This window comes from Artibeus jamaicensis, unplaced genomic scaffold (genome assembly GCF_021234435.1).
Source record: "Artibeus jamaicensis isolate MK-2021 breed Jamaican fruit bat unplaced genomic scaffold, CSHL_Jam_final scaffold_537, whole genome shotgun sequence".
Classification (NCBI taxonomy): Eukaryota; Metazoa; Chordata; class Mammalia; order Chiroptera; family Phyllostomidae; genus Artibeus; species Artibeus jamaicensis.
The window spans coordinates 15,891,748-15,915,207 of record NW_026522047.1 but is presented as its reverse complement, the minus strand read 5'-3'; the positions used below and the strand labels follow the sequence as shown (position 1 = coordinate 15,915,207).

Below are 23,460 nucleotides of genomic sequence, written 5' to 3'. Positions count from 1 at the left end.
GAAAAGTAATTGGTGACTCTCTGTAAAATGAAATCTTAGTTAGTAGCACAGGTAACAAAGTTGCGAGTGTGTAATTTTAAATACTCACAGCAAACAAACAAAATCAAGTTAGAATTTGGTATTATTAACTAACGTTGATTCATAAAATTTTTTTTTTGCTCTTACAGGTAAAATCCCATTAGAACAAAGATGTAGAAATCCATCTTTGGAGTGTTTGTTTCTGTCATCTTAGGACACTGGTCACAGAAACTAATTTGGGGATCACAACAAATTCTCTGTAAAATTTTTTAAACAAGTGCTTTGTATACTCCTAGCCTAGTAACAGTCACTTTCCACATGAAAAAAAAAACACCAATCTTTTTGTCATGAAAAATAATGCTTAATATCTAATAATCCTGTTAAAAAATCGTTCACATCTACTATGCAATTCACCCCCAGGATTTATACTACAATTAGCATAATAAATATACCTGGTATCATTAGTTATCGTAGCTGCTAATGGCAGACAGGCCTCCTGACAATCACTTTTCAGCTCCCACACTTACCATTACCTTAAGCCTTCCAATGACTCAATTATCGAATGAAAATTTATAGCTTGGAAGAAGCGGGGTGCCTTGGAGCGTGGATGCAGATGCAAAAAAAAGGAGGATTTGGAAAAGTCTTTATGATACATCTGATCAAGCACCAAAATCCACATATTTCTTTCTACTGAAAAATTGGTAAAGTCAAGGCTTGGCTAAGATCTGCTTCATTGCTAGGTATGAAAATTCAGATTTCATAGCTTTTAGCAATAGATTTGATGGCATCACATTTCATGAAAGCTCAATTTGTATTTTCCATAGATTTTGCTATACTGGGATTTTACCTGTATGATTAATTTCTCACACAGATCCAAAGCAACCACAACACACTCACTGCAATGGAATCGTTTTGCTTTCAAAATCTTCTAGTAGTAGGTACTCCTCTCCTTCTTCAGAAACAAAAGATGACCCTTGGCTGGTTTACAATCACATAAGAAATGGAGCAAGATCACCATTTACAAATCAGTGAAATCTGTCAACCAAGTAATAATATGCATCTGCAACAAAGACTATGAAACAGGAGACAGGTTCCCAAAAGAGCTTTTGGTAAAAATATTCCTTGCCAAAGATGCTAGAGAAGGTGTTTTTTTCAATAAAATCTTGTGAATATCGGAAATCATTAGTGGAGGGCTATAAACTTGAAATACATGCATAAAATATAAGCCCATACAGGTGGTTTCTTTTAAACCTCCAAATCAGGGTTAAAACAGCTCGAAGGTAAGATTCCTAAATGTGTTCACGCATACAAAAGACACACACACGCACACATGGGCACCTATGGTTTACCTGGTGGGTTCAGGCTTCTTGCTTTGACAGTTGATCAGCAGGAGGTAGTCTTGAGGATCCTCCTGGACGCCAAGAGTTTCCAGATGGGGCGGAAGGTTAATGAGCTGATACGGAGGAGGCTGGGCAGCAGAGGACAAGTCCGCCTGGGCGGATGCTGGGGTCGTCGTTACGGCTGAAGGCAACTCCACCGGCGCCGGTACGGAGCTGCCAGGGTGCTTCACATCTGTGACGCCAAAGTGTGATCATCATTGTCTACCCCATTTTAAGAATTTTTCCTTAAGCAAAGCCATTGGAACTTTTGGAGATAAATTGTTTCAAGACATGGAAACAGGCTAAAATAAACCATGGTCATGTCAGTTAAAACACACACGACCTAAATGGCAACAATTATACAGAACACAGTTGGTCTGTTTCAACTGTGTGAGACCCGTGGAGCAGAGATGTTCCAGAGGCTCCCAAAACGCCATGGAGAACCTTATAGATCACTATATAAAATGAGTTCTAGTTTTTAATGTTAACTCCTAGAGTAACTTTTCCAGGTGGTTGTTTTTATACATACACTTTCCTTTAATATTTTTTCTATACCTGGTGACTATACGCTGAATGAACTGAGTGACTCATCCTAAGTGGGGGGTGGGGGGGCTCACCCAGCCGGGCAACGGTGTTTGTTTTATGACCTTGTTTTATGAACTCAGTGGGACCATCTTAGAGCTTCAAAATTCTCTCCGTTTTCTGAAGGAGAAAAAGCACTCAAAAACTCCGTTTAAAAAAAAATCTTATTCAAAATATGGGAAGACTTACATACACAGCTGATCCTTGAATTACTTACATAAGTCTGAACTGCGAGGGTCCACTTATATGCGGTCTAACAAATACACAGTCACCCCCCTGTGTCCCCCCAGATATTACATTGTTGGGTTCAGCCAAGCACGGACTGAAAACAGTGCTTTTGATTTGTGGTTGGGAATCTGTGGGTGTGGAGGGCCGGCTGTATGTGTCATTCTGCACATACATACATATAAAATGTATGCATTTTATTCGATGAACTTTTATATCAGGTCCTGCAACCAGTGCCCTGCAGATACCAAGGAACAGCGGAGTTTGGGCGCCCCCATCCCCCCACACTGTTTGAGAGCCAACTGTACTTCTCAGAGGCAAGGACTGAAGAGAAACTTCCTTTGTGTTCACTAGCAAGCTCCCGGAAGGAAAGACCTTCGAACAGCTGTAAAAAGCAAGCCCAACCATTCCAAACAGCGTGGTGTCCAAAGGTCTTTTAAAAGGAAGGGACACCGTTCTACCACAGAAAGCGCACTATTTTCAAATCATTAGCCTTTGGGATTATTTTACTCATGTTAACCTGACTGTATACTCAGCTCTGCATATTTGAATGCAAACACCGCACTGTGTCTTAATAATCTCAAATATAAAATTTCTAGCCAAAGTTAGTCAACTGATCTGAAAAAGAAACTTCTGTTCTACCTTCTTTAAAAACAGTGATTTGCCCCCACTGGCCTCGACAAGTAGTTGAGAGGACTGTGTTTGTGGCTTTTTACCTCACTTAGGTTTCCAACGTACTGTTTTTACTAATAATGCTGGGATCAAGTTTCTGAAAACCAAACATCACTGTACCGTTTCCTTATGTTTGTAAAATTATTTCCTGTCTTAATTCAAAAGGCATGAAGAGTATAATTAGTATCCATTAAAGGGCCAAAAGCTGTTGGAGCCAACCCCTAATAAAATGTACTTAGAAAACTAATAAACACCACTAAGAAAAGCCTTAACCAGCTTTCTGTGGAAAGAAGTAGATTATCATGTAAGAGGAACTGCAAATAATAAACTTGTCCACAAACATCCCTAGCTTACTACAATTTTATCCTATCTGGAACCATAATGCCCTCACAGAAGTTGGGTTGCCCAGATAACGCCTCTAAACATTGAAAATAATATATGCTTTTTCTAACCAAATGGCACAAGAGCTTTAAGCCCAGAAAAGCAGCTCTACTCTTTCCTTTTATTTCAAAGTTGATGTCACAGGCCCTCTGATGTTGTCACTAGTAACCTACTGTACCTGAGCAGGTGGTAATAAAACTGAGGTCTTGCTCATGTCCTTGTTGGAGACAGCAAGGATCCTTTTCTCTGAAGACAGGTGACATCTGAGACACAATACGGTTTTGGATTCTATTGCAAAAGTGTTACCTTTATATTCACAATGAAAGGTAAATGGGTCAAGGTTGCTCTGTTTCTATTGAATACTGACTTGTCAGGTCTGCTGTAGAATTTTTTCTTTTCTCTAAAGAGAAGCACTTTGCATAGACCTATGTCTGATTAACTTAGCAAATAAGAGTCTGCCATCATTAATGCTAAAATAATCTCATTTCTGAACACAGTTTTTCACGAAAGGACATTTTATAAAGGTAAGTCTCACAAATGGATACAAACAAGAAACCACAGTAGTTACCATTTTCAGTGAAGCCACCTGCAGTTTCTTCAATTTTTTTAATCAAATATTGCAGATCTAATCACAGCCTAATCTACAGGGTCTGGCTGAAGTTACGCCTGCTTGAGTGTGGTTGGTAGGGTAGTAATATGGGTGCAATAATTTATAGTTTTAATTTGACTATTTCACCTAAAATGTCATATGGTGTGCTTGTGTGTGATACTGTTACGTTACAGAATGACATGTTTATGATTTTATAATAACAGATTTTATAATAATAAACAAGTGTCATTTGGGCTGGACCCTGTATTTAAAGTGTTTCAAGTAGAAATGTGCTATCTTATGTGTCCAGACTATCTCCTTAATAGGCTGTGGAAACTTTCTTGGTGACTTGGAAGCTAGTCACCAAGCTCATGTGAGAGGAACTGCAAGTAATAAACTTGTCCACAAACATCCCTAGCTTAATGCAATTTTATCCCATCTGGAACCATAATGCCCTCACAGAAGTTGGGTTGCCGAGATAACGCCTCTAAACATTGAAAATAATATATGCTTTTTCTAACCAAATGGCACAAGAGCTTTAAGCACAGAAAAGCAGCTCTACTCTTTCTTTTTATTTCAAAGTTGATGTCACAGGCCCTCTGACGTTGTCACTAGTAACCTACTAGTGGTGACAAGTGTCTAATTCTTATCCCAGAGGTGCCATGGCATTAGGGGCACTCAGAAACCTAGGTGCCTGGGCCCCACCTCAAGAGACTGAATGAATCAAGATCTCAGGGACAGCAGCTTGAAAATGTGTAATAAAATACAATTACCTCCTTGGTTGACTTGGTGCCCAGAAAAATACAAATGGAAACCAAAATGAGGTACTACATCCCCCAGAATGGCTAAAATTAATGACTGACAATACCAAGTGCTGGTGAGAGTGCAGAGTAACAGAAAGTCTCATATCCTGATGGCGGAAAAGCAACTGATACAATAACTCTGGAAAACTAAAGCTGCTAAATCTTCTAAAGCTAAATGTATGTGTGTGTGAGTTAGTGTGTGTGTGTGTGTGTATATCCTACACACCTGTAGCAATTCTATTCACAGATGTATATTCAAAAGAACTAACTGTTCATGTCTATCAAAAGACATGCATATGAATGTTCATAAAAAGCTTTACTTGTAACTAAAACTGAAACAACCCAAATGTCCATGACATTCGAACAGATCGGTATTTGTTATATATTCACACAATGGAATTCGACACAGGATGAAGAACTACATGCAACAGGGCAGAGTCCCAGGCTTAATATTGGGGAAAACAAGCCAAACTCAAAGGTTTTATTTATATTAAGTTCAAGCATAGGCAAAACTAATCTATGCTTATAAAAGCAAAATAACAGTTATAGCTGGGGTTTGTGATGAGATGGGTTACTGGGAAGACATCTGAGAAAACCTTTCGGGGGACTGGAGATGCTCCATTTCTTGATTTGAGTGGCGGTTACACAGATTCCGGTTTTTATGCATAGATATAGATGCATATGTAAAACTACATTGAACAGTTAAGTTCTATGCCTTTCATCATAGTAAGTGATAGCCAAATAAAGAGGTGAGTAAAAAGAAGTTTAAAAGTGCCCTAATTAGGAAGCACCGCTTTATAGGAAAGGGAGCATATGTATATCCTTACATGCTACTTTAACCCACTTTTACTACTACTACTACTACTGCTGCTATTACTATTATTATTATTACTTTCACTTTTCTCAGTATTAGTTTTAGGTGTACTACCCAGTTGGTCAGATAGTCCTGCACTTTACTAACCTACTTTCCCGAAGAAAAGAAAATCAAACAGAGAATCATGCTATTCTTTTTATCCTCACCAGAGGACATTTTTTTCACTGACTCTTAGAGACGGGGGAAGGGAGCGAGGAAGGGAGAGATGCCTATCAGCTGCCTCCCACATGCCCCCGGACCAGGGATGGAACCTGCAAACCAGGTATGTGCCCTGACTGGGAACTGCACTTGCAACCTTTGGGTCACATCTCCCACAACTTTGGGTCAGGGCTCCCACAACTTTTTTTTCCAGCTACTATTATCTGGACATTTTGAGAAAAGCAACTCAACTGATAAGAAGCCACTTCCTATTGGTGCCTCCTGAAATCAGACCAGAAGCCTTTGCACCAAGTTAGTAGCTGTACACAACCCTTAAGACTGTTTTCCAGCACTTGTTCAGCAGATTTACCAGCTTCCAAGTCGGTTTGGGAACAAAAATAAATCTGCACATTTCCAAGAAAAACAAAAGAAATTACTTTCTACCCTCAAATCTACTAAATAAAAGCATTCATAGGAACCACACACAGTTCAACGAGCTAGAATTTGAAAACAGATTCGGCCTGCCAGCATTCTGAGTATTCAATAATAGCAGTGGTCACCTGGGGCAGCGGAAATAACACGGTAACGATATTTTGAGAGGTTCCTGGAATCAAAACACAGGTCAGATTTTTCCCCTTTCCTTTTGTTTTCAGGAGAAAATTAGTTATTCTCCTAGGGACTGGGGTTAGTTATTTTCTCAGACGGTAATATCTAAGCACAGTGGATTTCTTCCCACGTCTAGTCTCAAACGAGTATAATGAAATAACATTTTGTGTCATTAGTTTTAAAAGTCAAGAGTAGGCACATCTTCAGGTCTCTGAAATGCGAAGAGCAAAAGACTCGGGGGACAGAGCGAGGTGAAAACAAAAACACCTGTTTAGTGACTGGTGGCGGGGTCGATTTGGAAGCAAGAGAATATAAAGCAGGGAGCAAAGTCAATGGAAGAACAGAGACATTTGCTATTTCCCTTGTCATATTAAACTGTATGACTGTGATCACAAAGGATAACAGCAGTTCTTGGAGGTTTAGAATTTGATCAGATCTTTAAATGTGGGGTAGAAAAGTCAGCTGCTCCAAATAAAAGGAAGCACAGTGGTTGATTTGAAAACCTTTTTGCAGTTTTATTATTATGCATCAAAACTCAAAGTTATAGAATGAAATAAAATATTTTTCGTGGTTCCTTGATACTATACAATGAAAGTTGTTCATCTTATACTGATTCTTCCAAGAAACTCAAGTCTTCAGTATAGCAGAGTCAGATACTTCTGTGGCTATTTAGGAGGTGGCCAGAATACACTTGTAAAAAAATCTAAATTGTAAAATTAAAGGTAAATGCAGTTGCATTTAGCTATAGCTCATGAACTAAATTTAGCGAGCATTGGCAAACTGAAGTCCTCAGGGGCTTGTTTTAATGAACAGATAAAAATGGTTTGATTAGCACAGCTATTCCTGGTAACCAACTCAGATTATAAATATTAAAAGTTGATTAATCACACTATTAATTTTCTTATAACCTCCCTTGTTATGGATAAACAGTTCACAAACTGAGTGTCACACCAGGCAAATATAATTTTAATCTACTGTAGAAGGATTTGGGAGTTTGGCCACTGAAGAGGGAGGTCAGTGTAGCCTTCAAGTTTGGGAACTTCCCCCTCTCCCTATACCGGTAAATCAATAAAGTGAAAACAGACATTTTGCTGGACTCTGACTACTGACATCAAAGAAAATGTTCTTCTAAGCACAAAAATAACATTCTCAGCACCTTGTCAGTCACGGTCACAGAGCCATTGAAAACTACCAAGGCTTTTCCTGACCCTCTTAAGACTCAGTCAGCTGAATTCTATGCTTATTTATTTTTTCTTGAGCAGAGCACTTATCAGCTGGTATATAATTTCTAGATTATTTGCCAGTCTCTCCTACTGGACTGACTGCAAGGTCTCTGAAGGCAATAACCATATTTATCAAGGACCATAGTAGCATATTCAAGATTATATATTAATGCTTGATTAAATGTTATATAAATTAAATATATATTAGAGTATAACTTTACATTTGTATATGAAGACATATACATGTATCTTACATTTATGAACAACTGTAACAAATTATTTCGGTATGAAACCTCTCCTGCTACATGCTCAATTCCACAGGTCATGTTGGCCATTTGCCTTCCTAACTAGTCACCCAGCAGACACATGAGTACATGCCCCAAGCCTAGTAGAGTGCAGGCAACCCAAATAATTTGGTTGATTACTGAACTGACTTTCTAAAGCAGACCAACTTTTCTTCTTCCCAGATCTGACTGAGTGTTCCTCAAGGTCCCAGATGGTAAGAAGCATTCTAAGGCGGAGAGATGGACCAGACTCCATGCCTTAAAACTTGCAAAGTTCACCTGAGGCCCTTGAGTGCTAAACATTCTTATTTTGGGGGTTCTCAACTCTACCAGCCCCTGAATGGGCTTCTAAAACTTAGCTGCTCACATTCCTTAACTGAAAAATGCAGCTCTCTAAGAGGGCATCTGATTTCTTTTGTTAAATATATTTAGGAGAATTACAAAGAAAACAAAGAGAGATGGAAGACACCCCCTTAGCCTTTCAGACCCATCGTATCTGTCCAGGTAACCAGTGCTGACGAAAGTCTGCCCTCATGGCCCCAAAACAAGTCCCAGATGGAAAAGGCACCAGGCAAAAGAACATCAGTAAAAAGATTATACAGCTACTGAAGTTATTTTAACGAAAAATCCATCACCTAACTCATGTGGTGTCTAAATCCAATAATTGTCATTACCAGGTGGTTGCTAAGTAACCATTAAATAAAAAGCTATCTCATTTGTGACTTTAATTTTAAAACCCTCCACTGCATTCAAATATAGACTCTATGTGCAAACAAGAAAGGGAAGGAGTTTAAGTGGAGTTAGAAATAACACCCCTCACTTACTTAAGATGGGAACACATTTAGTAACTTCACAAAAACAACCCAAAGCTTAATTCCCCACATGAAACACGCATGGTCTTGAGGCTTTTAATCACTAGAGCTCCGCTGAAGGGCACTGGTTCCTCAGCCGCCTCCCGTCTCAACGGGATGCCTCCTTCCCCTCTCTGAGCTGCTCCCTCGGGCCTTCTGGAGTCTCACCAAGGGGTTTCCCCAACCCGCTGGGCCAATTCCAGCCCTGGAAGGCCCTGCTCTGGGGCTGCTGGAAGGCCAGAGAGGAAACAGCATGCTGACCTGAGCTAATGAGAGATGATTACTGTTTCGCTTCAATAATTCAACACTTGATGCTGATTGCTGGGACAATTTTTCCACCCCTCTCACTAAATCTCCAGCCCTCCTAAATATAGACATTTAGAAACACACACTTGTAACGGGGGTGCCACCCTGAAGACAATAAGGTCAAAGACCTTATTCCTGATTCTGGGCTCTGCAAACTTCTATTTGTATTAGAGTCCCTTTCACAAGTTCTTAGTGATTGTTTGAAAAAGGAAGAGAAGCGGATAAGAGAATATGGGGTCAGGACAGCTATAGAAGCGCACCTGGAGAGGAATTTCACTTGCAAAATTCTTCTGAGACCTCTTGCAGGACAGGCTCCCCAAACCTCAGATCCTTAAACACCCTGCCCCTGGCCCCCTGGAGTCAGGCAGAAGTCCATCCCTCCCCTTGGGCCTTCCTCTCTCTCACCCCTAAGCCTGTAGGATTCTGCAGCCCTCCTTTCACTTACATAGAAATACCACTTCCTTCAAAGGACCACAATGTACCATCTGTCCTCCTCCGAGCTTTCTTCTCTACCTCTCTTCCGAACCTTGAGCCCCTCCTACCTCCATGTTAAGTAAACTCATTGGTTTGTTACTTTTCCCTCATGTTTTGTGACTGATTCTCAATCACTTTTCATAGATACTGATAATCACCATGGCAACACAGCTTTAAAAATAAAGCTATGAAGAATTAAGGTGAGCCACATGAAAATGCTTTTAATTTAGTAGTCAAAAGTAGTCAAATATCAGCAGTGTTGTAAGGTTGAAATTAATATTTATATAGGAACTCAAGAAAGGCTCTTAAATAGTATGTCTTCTTGTTGCCTTCTTCTTTGGGACATTTATTGCAGTATCTAGACAATGCCCCAGAATGATTACATTTCTCTTTCTAAAACCTATGCCAAGGTTCTGCCCCGACTGATTAAAGCTGCTTTCCCCCAATCTTGTTACTATTATAAAACTCTCCCCAATGTTATATCATGTAACTGAAATATATAAATATAAAAAGAATTTTATAACAGTGCTAAAAATGCAGTCATGAAAGAGCAAGGCTGAATAACAAATCTTGAACTCACCCTCTTCCGTCGGATTAAACCCACAGATGTCACAAATACAACGGACCCACTTATTCATCTCTTCCTCGCTGTCTGCCACCAAGTAGAAAATTCGGTCGATGGTGTTGATGTCAAAGATGTAGCTGTTTTCAAACTCCTTTTTGTTAAAGGTCAAGCCAGCATCAACTTGCTGACACAAATTTAAATCGATGATGCGGATAGGCTTCTTGGCGTGGTCATTTTTGTAATACTCCAGGACATCTGGGTCTCCGGTTAAGCGGCCGCTGCGTAGCACAAACCACCTCCGCTTCCATGCCTGCAGGCGAAGCACAGCAGACCCATCCCGCGTGAACTCGGGACATTTTTGAAGATGAAGCACATTTATCGAATCAGTTTTACAAAAGCGTTATCTAGGGATGACGTTTCCTTTGTTTTCACGGAATGATCTGCCACGCCAACCAAGTTTACCGATGTCCCGATGAATAATGTGTGTCTGTGCACATTTATTATTTCCTATTAGGTCTTCTAATGGAATATTAGAAGAAATTGATGTTAGAAGATATTACATCAATATGTAGTATCAAGTCAGCAAAACAAGGAGGATTTAGTTTTAAAAAATGTGTCTTTATTTTACTTATTTATTTCTAGAGAGTGGGGAAGGGAGGGAGAAGGAGAGGAGAGAATCACTGATGCACAAGAGAAACACTGATCAAGTTTCCATCTGCACACCCCCAACCAGGGACCTGGCCTGCAACCCAAGCATGTGCCCTGACTAGGATTTGAACCAGTGACCCTTTGCTTTGAAAGCTGGCACTCAATCCACTGAGCCACATCAGCCAGAGCAGAAGATTTAGTTTTTGCTAAATTTTCCACAAACAATTCTCGAAAAACTAGATATCCACATGCAAAATAATGAAGACTCTAACTTTACATCATATAAATATTAACTCAAAATGTGTCAAAGACTTATGGTAAATAGAAGAGCTAAACTATAAAACTCTTAGATGAAACATAGGAAAAAGCTTCATGACATTAGATTTGGCAATGATTTCTTGGGAATGACACTGAAACTACAGGAAACAAAAGAAAAAATAAGTAAATGGAACTGTGTCAAAATATATAACTTTTATACATTGAAGGATACGATCAAAAGAGTAATGAGACACTCTCATAAATCATGTATCTGATAAGAGATTAACATCCAGAATACATGACAAACTCCTATAATTCAATAACAACAAAAATAGCCCTGGCTGGCACAGCTCAGTGGATCGAGTACGGGCCTGCGAACCAAAGGATAGCAGTTCGATTCCCAGTCAGGGCACATTCCTGGGTTTCAGGCCAGTTCCCAGCAGGGGACGCACTAGAGGCAACCATACATTGATATTTCTCTCCCTCTCTCCTTCCATTCCCCTCTAAAAATAAATAAAATCTTTTTTAAAAAAAGGAACAGAGGCAATGACCTTTAAAAAAAATAATAAAAATAAACCACCTAGATAAAAAATGGACAGAGGATTTGAACAGACTCTCCAAAGAAGAAACACGATTGGCCAAAAAGCAGATAAAAAGATGTTAAACATCATTATCATCAGAGAAGTGCAAATCAAAACCACAAAGAGATACCACTTCATACATATTAGAATGACTAATACTTAAACAGAAAATAAATGTTTTGCATCGCCGCTAGAAATATAAAACGGTGTAACCACTGTGAAACCGGTCTGACGGTTCCTTGAAAAGATCCAGTAGCCGGGATATATCCAAATGAACTGCAATCGAAGTCGCAAACAGGTGTTGGTACACCTACATTCACAGCGGCATCATTCACAACAAACAGCAGAAGCAACCCAAGTGTCCACTGATGAATGATGAGATAAATACAAATATATAATAGAATATTATTCAGCCTTAAAAGGAAAGAAAATTCTGACACCTGCTAAGCCATGGATGGACCTTGAGATGTTAGGCGAAGGGAAATAAGCCAGTCACAGAAAGACAGGAAGTGTATGACTTCACTTATACACAGTGCCTGTAATAACCACATTCATAAAGACAGACGCCGGGGTTGGGGGGGAGGAGGAGGAAGAGTCAGTGTTTAATGGGTAAGAGTGGCAGCTGGGGAAGATGAAAATGTTCTGAAGGCGGATGGTGGAGACGGCTGCACCTCAGTGTGAATGTACCTAATGCCACTGAACCGCACACTTAAATGTGGTTCGAATGGTAAATTTTGTTATGTATCTCATAACAAACTTCTTCAAAACACCAATGTTTTTTCATGCCATAAAGAATACGCATAGAGGTGCTTCTTTAAAACAGCCATTTTGGGGGCTATAGCACTCTCTCCCTCTCTCTACCCCAGCCCTCAAATCCAGGCTCTCTTTGGGGGGCTGGGGTAAGGAGTGGGGAGGATAAAAATACCTGAGAATATAGCAGCCCTCACAAGGTATCTACAGAACTACTGCTAAGTGGACAGACATTCCTCCATGGAAAAACTTATGCAACCTTTTAACAAGAAGATTAGTAGAGAAATCATGAAGTCCTAAAAACATTGTGTAGTTATTTAATATCATCAAGATTTTAAATTCACCTCTTAGTCTGACTACAGCTCCAAGGTCAAAGTAAATGATCGGTGTTCAGAAGCAGGTGGTGTGGAGTGCTACAGGTGCTTTAGATAATACTGAAAAGTCACAGTGTTAAATTCACATGAATTTAGCACTGGTTTCTGGATTACACAAATCCGTTCGGTTACTATATGGCATCTATTTACTTCAGAATAAATAATACCATCTGAAGCAGTAAGCTTGAAAGAGTGACAGAGAAGAAACCGAAAAGATGATACAGCAGCATCATGTCACTGATCCAGGGCTGTCAAGGAACCTTATCTTCCAGTAAGTGATTTCTCCAGATAGTGAAGGCTCCATCTTTAAACACAGAAATGACTTCTTAAAACATTAACGCCTCACTTGAAATCTTTCTACAATGCCTTAGTGCATATTCACTGAGCATGGTCCAGTGCCTCAGACTAGGAATGAGGGGCGTCAGTTCCTACAAGCATGTGTGGGAGATGCTCTCAGAGTGCTGGTCCGTGCGGAGGGTCGCAGGCCCGCATACTGAATGGGACCACACTGGTGTGCTGGCAGAGCTCACCTACAACCGTTTTCAGCCACTGCCCCTCCTCTCTTCTAACACTCGGCGTATAGGACGCCCCACTGTCTCCTGCCTCTGGGACCTTGCACGTGCTCTTTTTTCGGTCCAGCATGTCCCTTCCCCCGGGCTGTTACCAGGCTGGCCCTGACCTGCAGCCTTCCCTTCCCACCTCAACCCACCCCTCCCAGGGAACGCAGCGTAGAGTTTCAGGCTCTTTATTAACTACCTATTTTGCGATTTTGGGGGGTAATTCTACAGTTTAACTTTTCTTTGTATTCATTTACTTAGCCTCTAACTGCCAGAGCAGACTGTACAGTCCACGAAAATAGTGACCACATCTGCTTTGTTCACCATTACAAATTCAGCACAGAGCACAGTGCCTGCTGCCTAGAAATATCCGTGCAATGAGTAGAATTCCCCTGTGACATCAATGCTGTGAAGTTCTTGAGAACATCAGATTAGCTAGATGGGATACGTGGAATAGAAAGGTGCACGTTCACAACCCCTCCCACTTGAGAAAAGTGCTCCCAAACTGAACATATACATAATAAAGTGAACATAACTTAGACGGCTTTACCAAAACACATGCAAAACACATCTTGGGAAAATGACGAAAATTGGAAAAGAACGAAATGCATCCTTTCCCTATAGCTCATGCATCACTCTTTGGTCTTCTGGTTTGGGGGGGTGTCCCCCACCCATTTCACAGCTTCCCTGTTGAAATGATACTGCTAATATTTAAAGGCCCCCAGAAGTGAAAACAAACACCCGAGAAATGAGCAGCAACGAATCGAGGTGCACCGGCTAGACAGGGCTTGGGATTCCAGAGGTCCAAGTAGACACTGTACCAGACGAACCCATCACAGCTGGAAACGACCAGTGAAAACACTGCATTTTAGCCAAGCAGCACCTGCCGCTTCTGTATTTATTTTTAACGGGGGCCAAATGCGAATGTTTGTCTCAGTCACCACATGAGTCACCCTCACTGAATCTGGCTCAGATTAAACTGGAAAACAAAAGCAATTACATAAACTACACACTTTAATAAGGCAGATACAAAGGTTCTCTGGATTACGGCACAAAGCACAATGTAGCCACAGAATAAAGCGTGATGCCCTACGAGGGTACTGACATGAGCGCCCGGCTAATCACAGCACAAAGGCTTCTCTGTGTTTTGTCAGAGCACAGAATGGGTCCACATAAGTTGGCCTTTGTTATCGAAAATATCTGGGATTCTTAAAGCCTGCCCTATTTTTATCCTTGCTGCCTGGGTAGCCCCAGAGAAAGCTGAACATGGCCTCCCCAGTGCTGCAGAGCAGTAATGGACAAAAAGGGCAAGTTTTCTAGAAACCTTCAAAACCAAGCACTCGAGATTAAAGAGAAGGAGAGAATCTTAAAGGCAGCAAGAGGAAAGGAGGCAGTTACCTACAAAGGAGGTCCCATAAGATCATCAGCTGATTTCTCAAAAGAAACCTCTCAGGCAAGAAGGGTCTGGAAAGTAGTATTCACAGTCATGAAAGGCAAGGACCTCTATCCAAGATTACTCTGTCCAGCAAAGCTGTCGTTTAGAATGGAAGGACAGATAAAGTGCTTCCCAGATAAGGTCAAGTTAAAGGAGTTCATCATCACCAAGCCCTTGCTATATGAAATGTTAAAGGGACTTATCTAAGAAAAAGAAGATCAAAACTATGAACAGTAAAATGACAACAAACTCACAACTATCAGTACCCAAACCTAAAAAAACCCAAACAAAAACAAACTCAGCACACAAATAGAAAAGGAACAGATTCACAGAAATAGAGAGCACATGGAGGGTTATCGGTGGAGAGCAGGAGCGGGGAATGGGAGAAAAGGTACAGGGAAGCATAAATGGTAGGTAAAGATAGACAGGGGGAGGCTAAGAATAGTATGGGAAATGGAGAAGCCAAAGAACTTATATTTACAACCCATGGACATCAACTAAGGGGCGGGGGGGGGCAGTAATGAGAGTAGGAGGGGGATGCAAGGCAGAGGGGAATAAAGAGGAAAAAATGGGACAACTATCATAGCATAATCAATAAAAATACATTTTTAAAAAACCTAAGCACTCAAAGCAATTTCCAACAAAAGTCATGTGAAAAATCATTTTAACTACTGGACTTCCATGCCACGCAGGCTTACACGAGGGGAACGAGGCAAAACTTTCTGGCAGAACGTTTTGCTGTCATTTCCTTTATGTAGCAGCCACTGCAACTTGATGCTGTACACACGATGCAGTAATGAGACTTTGTCAGCAGGTCTGTGTTCTGAAAGACACGCTCCGATACCAGGGTATCCCCTCAGGGTTTCAGGGTTAGCTCGGGCTACTGCTTTAACACAAAAGAGGCGAGTGTGTACAGTCCACAAACCCCAGGAGCAGTGTACACAGGTCAGGCTGCCAGACTAAATACATATCCGTCAACGTTTGGAGTCTCTGCCTGGCCATTTCCACCTGCCCTGGGCCTGGGGAGCACCAGTGCCCACGGGGTAACGCCCCAAACTCTCCTGCAGAACACAGGGCCCCAGTCTTTCCCTATCCCTCCCAACCTCGCTTCTTGCCTCTCTGCCTTCCAACCACACTGGAAATGCTTGCAGCTCCCCTACCACTCAGCCTCTGTCCTGCCTTCTGTCCTCCGGGCACATAATCCACACCCCGCTTCAGGGCACCGCCCCTGGGCAGGCCCCTCCAAGCTCTCCCTCTCTGCCTGGTTCCTAGATCTGGTATTTGACACTCTCAGAGTGAGTTTCTCGAGGGCTACAGTCACGTCTCTTCACTTTTCTTCTTTCTTTCCTGCCTTGCCTAGTCCCACGGTGGTGCCAACAAAGAGGCAAGGACATTCCCACGCCACCCATGCTTGAAGGGGATGTTGACAGGACCGCCACCTGCCTAGCGTATCTGCAACTTGGCTGATGAGAACTTTCAGCAAGGTAGAGGTGTATAAGCCGTAAGTTAATACTAAAAAATAATAATAAACCTCTACAGATATGAGGGGTATTTTTAACTTGATTTTAAAGGCACTGTTCTTTTAAACACGTTCTGTATTTAAACAAGTTGCATATATTAAACTGAAGATAGACTGGTTGCACTGAAGCAAGGTCCTAAGGCAGGTTTATCACACACCCTAGAGAGAACGGGGAGGCACATGCGCACTGGCAAGAAAGTGCAAATGGAGCCCCGCCCTCCCCACAGAGATGTTCCCTTGAGGAAAGAGGAACGATCCATCCTGCATTCTTCTCAAGCTGTTATCTGCAACAACACGAACACAGTCACACAATAAGCCTAATTTGCCCAAATGGCAAATGGGTTCAGGTATAAAGAAAAGTAGGCGACTTCTGCAAACTTGTTTTCTGAGTTCTCCACGGTGTAACCGATGGAGCACATGCCTGGTGCAAAGCTTGCCAAGACCCCCACATCTCTCCCCATACCTTTACCGGAAGAGCTAATTTTGAGGAAATGGTGAATATATGAGTGGGCAAAAGAGATCAAGATGGTACAGTGATTCTCAACCCTAATTGGACATAACAATTGTCTGGAGAACTTGAAAAAAGAGAAGTCCATGCCCAGACCTCACCTAAGATCCACTATATCCTAGCCCTGCACCAGACACAGGTAGTTCTAAGTGCTCAATGGTAACTCTAATGGGCCACCAAGGCTGAGGACAACCATCCGATCCATAGACAGAATTGGATCGCTCCTTAAAATAGAATGTCAAAAAAATCAGATCCTTTTAAGCACATGTCTAATTCCTTATCTTCGCACGCCTTCTGCTCTTCGCAGTGTGATCTGTAACGCCCTCCCTGCTTTTGCTCACAACATTCACCCTACCAGGGAATGTGTGAGCTCCTTTCTGCTATCGGGGGCCTCATCCATTCATTCTTCAGGATTCCGTCCAGTCCTCTCCACACTTTCCCTCCGGGCTCTTGGCAACCATCAGTTACTGCCCGAAATGTCTCTTGAACGGCTACCGAACAGTCTGGAACCATCTGCCATTTGCACCGCGTACAATTTCCAAAGGTTCCAAATGCTTGTGGATTATTTTCCCAACTAGATTTCGAATCCCTCAAAAGTCGAGACCATTCCTTACTATTTTTATTTTTTTTGTAGCCATGAGAATGCTTCACACTTTGTGAAGCCCTAAGAGTCTGGACGGAATGCTTTTACAGACTTCTGTTCATCTGAACAATCACGGCGAGCCAGCCATCTCAAATGAAAAGCTCTCAGGGAAAGAAAAGCAAAGGCTTAAGTGGTAATTAGGGCCAAGTTCGATCTCCTTCCACAGCATGGCACTCAAGGCCCTCAGAACTACATGCACCTCCTGGCCTCTCTGCTCTCTCACCTCCACGGATGCCTGCAGCAAACACCTGCAGGGTCTGCTCCCTCCTCCATGGCTTTGTATTTTGTTGCTTCGTTTTTAGTCTAACTCACCCTCTCTCATCCAAAGAGCTCCTACTCATTCATCAAGACCTAGACCAAGAACCCTTCTCTGAAGCTTTCCTTAACTTCCTGGCAAGCCAAGCCCACTACCCGCTGCCCTGCCCTGAGCTCTCAGCACGCAGGCCCCCAGAACCCTGCTAACAGCTTAGGCCTCCCAGCACTTGGGAGAGAACTCGGATGACTAGATCTCCAGTTGCCAAACCCTATGCAGTTAGGTTGGACCCAATAACCTGAGGAAGAACAGAGTGTTCTACATTCTTGAGCCAACAGCCCTTCCATTTCGGAAGGTCACCGCTGCAATCTTCCTAACCCTACACTATCCTAGAGAAGTGGGGGGTTGCAGTGTAACTTTCTTATTTTGAAATCTTTTAAAAGGTACTTTATGACGTATAATTCAGGAAAGAAGATCATTACTGTGGATTCTTTGGTAGAATTCAGACTCTATGTATAATCTCAGAAACATGTAAAATGTGAGGACTGAAGAGGTGTGTGTCTTCCTACTTGTTTTCTGAGTTCCCTCCAACACACCGATGGAGCCCGTGCCTGCTGTAACACTTGCCAAAGCCCTCTATCTAGTCCACCCTCTACCCTGGTACCTTTTTACTGGAAGAGTCAATTACTGAAGAAATAGCCAAGATCCGTGTGAGTAAAAAGAGGTCAGGGTGGCCCAGCGAGTCTCAACTGTAACAGCACATCTAGAGAACTTAAAAAAAAAAAAAATGATGCCTGGGGCCTCACGTGAGACCACCATGCCCTAGTCTGGGGGTCTGGCCCTGGCCCAGGCAGAGGTGGTTGCAAGTGCTAATGTGTCACCAAGATCGAGAACCACCATCCAATCAATATAGTCAGACCGCTGGGTGAAAATGCTATTTTTAGTAAGATAGGTTTTAATCTAAATTCCACCACAGGGTATGGTTAAATTTAAGTAAACTATGAGACATCTACACATTAATAAATCAACACAAAACCTTTAAAAGGCCAGACTGATATATAAATATATATACATATGAAAAATGCCCACAAGATAATTGTTCAATGAAAAAAAAGCATGTTGCAGAATTATACAAATATGATTCCATTTGTCTGAATGACAACAAACCCAAACTATGTTTAGAGGACAAGTCTGGAAGGAGACACACCGGAAGTGTTAACTGTGGAAATTCTGGAAATAGGAATGGGAGGGTGTCAGACAAGTTCCGTATTTTCATTCTATATACTTTTTTATAGTCTGAGTTTTTATTTACTACTCATAATTTAAAATATATAATGTGTCTAAAAAGTTAATGCCTAGAAATGCTCTAAAAAGTTTTTAAATTTTTTTAAGTCGAGGAATGGTGCCCACAAAGCAAAAAGTTCATGTGTGTATGGAAATGCACACTCTTCTTACTCTGCGACTAATGAATGAATTTAACCTTCTTTTAAATATAGCATTTCAGGATACATCTGGAGGGACTCTTAGTCAGGAAACAGTTTAGACAAATAAAGTGTACCTACTTTCTTTTAAAGACTGAAATTTGGGAGGTTAAAAAAAGGAAAAGTTGGGAATAATTAAAAGAGAGGAACAAATTTCTCTTCTTTTTCCCCACAAAATCCAGTGGTTCTAATATTCGTGCTACTATGCTTTTCTTCACAAACCATGTCACAGTCAATGATAATATACTTAGATATTGAAACAGCTAAAACAGGCCTTTTGGGAGTTACCCATTAAAAATACTAAAATTTCCATAACACTATCAGGGTAAATAACATAAAGAAAAACAAATTAACCATGAAGCCTGGACAAAAGAAAACCGTTTGCTTTAAAACACTTGAGTTGTTTTCCAGGAAACACCATCTTTTCTCGCGGAGTAAAAATAAGGAAAAAACAGGCGCGATGGCAGTTTCCACTCCACTGGCTCTGTCATTATGGTCATCTGTTCCAAACACACACACACAAGCCTAAAATTTCCTGTTTTCAAACTATTGTCACCGTTTTCTAGCCTAGTGTTATCTGTGCTAACTTTAGCTGAGGAATATAAACAAAAGGCTACACCAAAAATACTGCCGAACAATGCCGAGATGTAGGCTAAGAACTGACCCACAAACCTTTTAAACACTTTACACTTGTGGCCCAGACAAAAACAACGGAGCTGCACCTGAAACTGTTTCATAACAGCAAAAGGAATGAAAATATCCAGTTCCACAGAAATACCACAATAGCTGCGGGGGGAGGGAGTTCAGGGAATTCTACACGATTACCTAATAGTGCATACAGTTTACTTGTTGAAATCATTGTTAAACTGATGCCCACCCTGAAGCTCCGCGTAAGTCCTGCAGAAAACAAATAAAGAAATAATAACAAACACTCCTTAGCATTCAGTATATACAAAGTACACAGTTCTCACACCTTTCCAGGGCCGTGGGCTGCTTTGAAAGTCTGATTAAAGCACTGAAATGTTTTCTTAGAAACAAGGCACAATTTCAGGGGTTCACAGTTAAGAACATTAAGAATATCTGAACGAGGACTATACTTTAATACTTCTTTCTGGCCTTGGCTCACGTGGCTCAGTGGATTGAATGCTGGTCTGCGAACCAAAGGGTCATCTGTTCAATACCCAGTCGGGCACATGCCTGGGTTGCGGGCCAGGTCCCCGGTAGGGGGTGTGCAAGAGGCAACCACACATTAATGTTTCTCTCTCTTTCTTCCTCACTTCCCTCTCTCTAAAAAATAAATAAATAAAATCTAAAAAAAAAACTTTCTGCACAGAACAGTTTAATTTAAGACTGTGGACGACCAAATTTAGTTACTGAAGTTCCATAGGGAAGTCAGTTACCTCATGAAAGTACCTCTCAACACAGCATTATTGGGCAGGTCAAGTATATTTTTACTTGTAAAATACTAGTTCATATCTCATCAAAATGACCAACTGCCAGGCTATGGGGACATGCTCTTCACTCCAGAGCCCTAAGCCTCCTTACCCTGCCCAGGAGGAGGCTGGAAGGAGGCAGGAGCCCGGCTGCAATGTCCTGTGCGACTGGGCCTGGAGACCCAGCGTGTGCAGAGCTGAACCTGCATTGGGAAGAAAGGCCACCTGCCCTGTGTCTCATCTAACACCACCCTTTTCCTTCCTACCACGTGCAGGAGTCGGTGAGCTCACACCAGGGTCTGGCCAGAGGAAGAACAGTGTCAGGAAGTCCACTCCATCTTTGGGAATTGCATTCAGCTTGCCTCTGGCCTAAACAAAAGGTAGTTGGAGTCATATACAATCTGGCCAGTTAAGAGATTGGGAACCTCAGCTAGTGATAAACAAGTATGTACCTGGACCTGTCTTCTGTGTATGTCCCTGAGAACCCGGGGAGGCTGAGGGAGCACAGATGTCCAGACAGGCTCCTCCCTGTGGAGATGTGAACAGTGTGAGCACAGTGAAGTCCAGTAAAGGGCTGTGAGCATTTCTGAGCAGGCCCAGAGTCACCGATCCATTAATTCTGTTGCCAGGAACCTCATCCAAGGAAACAAAGCAAGATGCAGCTGGGTATGTCGCATCAAAACACTGCTCGGTGTTGTTTAGATGAGTAAATATTTGACACAATCCAGACATTCAACAGCAGGTGGGAGGTTCAAGCGCCCAGTTTCCCCAGCACCGTCCTGGTTTTCTCACTGAAAGTTCCCCATCCCGGGTAACCAACTCCTCATCATCCTGAGCAAACCAGCAGGGTGGGTCACAGTAGGGGACTGAGTAAATAGATTATGATCTATTTCCATCAAGGGGTCTTGCACAGTCATTAAAGCGACACTTTCGAGTGGTATTTTAAAGATCCTGCCCCCCCATGATTTGCAAAATTTTCAAAAAACTGAGATCTCAGCAAAGAACTGATCCTTTCCATTCGGAGTAAGTAGAATCTAGTGTGAGGGACTATTGTCCACACCTTCCTCTCCACCTTTTCTGGCTCCCCTGTCACCTACGCCAGGTAGAGATAGCGGTTCTGAAACCCACACCTTGTGCGCGCCTCCATCAGAGCATTCGCCCCCTGCATGCCGGTCAATCCTCCATACAGTTGCCTTCCTCCCCATGACCCTGTCTCACTCCACTTTAAGTGCTTAGCACAGCCTAGAGCCTGCAAGGACTTGGCTGCCTAAAGGGCATGTGTGTTACCTGAACGAACGAACAAACGAATGACTCCTGGTGACCCTGCTGATGCCGTCTCTGTTTTTCCCTAACCCAGTCTTTCCATAAATGGATGACACACCAAACCAACAGCGGGCCTTCTCACTGCTGCGAGGATTCAGCCACAAACCCCACCAAATCTCCAACGCCACAAGGCTTGGCCAACAAAAAGTGACACTTCAGGAAAACGCCAGTGTGACAGATAGCATGCTGATATGTGAATATTGGGAACCTACCATTTCAGACAGTGCCTAGGTATTGTGGGAATGTCTGTGTATTTTACCTGTAAGACATTATTGATGTTAGCATATAGACATAACTATATATTCTCTCTATGGATACACAGATTCTGAGACAGGTACATATTCAGGTATATACTGTATAGTGCATATACTCAACACTCCCCAGTGTGTGTGCACCAGGGTTTAAAGACACCCCAGTCTCTGAGGGTAGTATGCAATGTCACTGAACAAGGACAAATGCTACGCACTGTAAACTATGGTATCCGTGCTGATGTTTAACTGAAGGACAGGGTGAGAGTTTACTTACATATTGTTTTAAGTGGTGGGAAATCGATGTGCTTCACACAGTTTTCCAGCACAGATGTGAACTCCAGTTGCAGTCTGAAGGCAGTACTGCCCAACAGGACATTCATTCCACAATGATGGAAATGGCTGTGCTGACCCTCACAGCAGCCATGAGCCACACGCAGCTACAGAGAACTTGAATGGTGGCTGACATCGACTGTCTAATTAGTTTAATTTAGTCACATGTGGCTAGAGCTAACATATAGACTGTGCAATTTTACAGGCTATTTCTCTGACTTGAGAGAAGCAATACCAACTGCTTGCCAAAGAACTGTAGCTCTAAATGATAACACAACATAAGATAAAATTAATGTTTAAACTGTGTGGTGCAGCTGTAAGCTGCTGTGGCTGAGATGCTAACAATTATGTGAACCTATTTCCTAATTCTACTGTGTTTCACAAACGTATTGTCCCACAAATGCATGTCACTTAGGTAGTTGTTGTTATTTTTTTTGGAAAAGAACGTGCTTGCTTAAATGAAGACTTTTTTTAAAGTAACATCAATAACAATCTGGAATTTTTTAACTAAATATGCGTCTTCCATAAAACCAACAAATTTCTACACTGTATTTGTGGTTCAGTTACCCAATCCCAAATAATTCTGGGGTAGAAGACAGTGTTTTGAGTTTCCAGCAAAATATACAAAAACATCCTCATTTTCTCCTCTAAGTTTCTTCTTGAACATCCACAATTTATAAGAAAGTAAAACAACGATACATTGAAATTTGGATCACATTTCAAAACAACACTTACATATTAAGAACTAAAGCACTGAAGTGCTACAAAATGAAATTTCAAATTTCCATAATTACGTTTATAGGCAATAAGCCAAAATAATACCTCATGTAATTTTCTTCTAAACATAAAGCCCAGTCTAAGGCTTCCAGAACAAAAGATACGTGGCAATAAAAGGTTTCCTTAGAAAGACATACTTCAAAAGAGACGAATTATGCATTCTGGAGTCACTGACTACGAAACCCATTACGCTCAGAATGCAAGAAAGCATAACCTCATCCTGAGAGGACCAGAGTACACGGCTGAACATGACAAGGAAACCACTCTGCCAGTAATGGCATCCAGACGATCTCTGATGCGAATACAGAAGACTCAGCCCAAGTGCATTATTGGTGACTTCTCCGTCCCCTCCATGACAGGGGAGTGTTG

General features: G+C 41.8%; 1 protein-coding gene across 9 annotated transcripts in view; it reads right to left on the bottom strand.

The window, feature by feature from the left end:
• GAB1 (GRB2 associated binding protein 1) overlaps positions 1-23,460 on the bottom strand; it is a 111,405-nt gene that overhangs the window by 23,390 nt on the left and 64,555 nt on the right. For 6 of the 9 annotated variants that reach the window (XM_037162345.2, XM_037162349.2, XM_053658349.1 and 3 more), the window contains exons 2-4: positions 9,986-10,280; positions 1,368-1,590; positions 916-996 (exon numbers count right to left, since the gene is read on the bottom strand). In XM_037162345.2, the coding sequence (XP_037018240.2) occupies positions 916-996; positions 1,368-1,590; positions 9,986-10,280 (599 nt within the window). The remainder of the gene's footprint in view (positions 1-915; positions 997-1,367; positions 1,591-9,985; positions 10,281-23,460) is intronic. The other 3 variants (XM_037162348.2, XM_037162350.2, XM_053658347.1) reach the window with 1 other exon arrangement.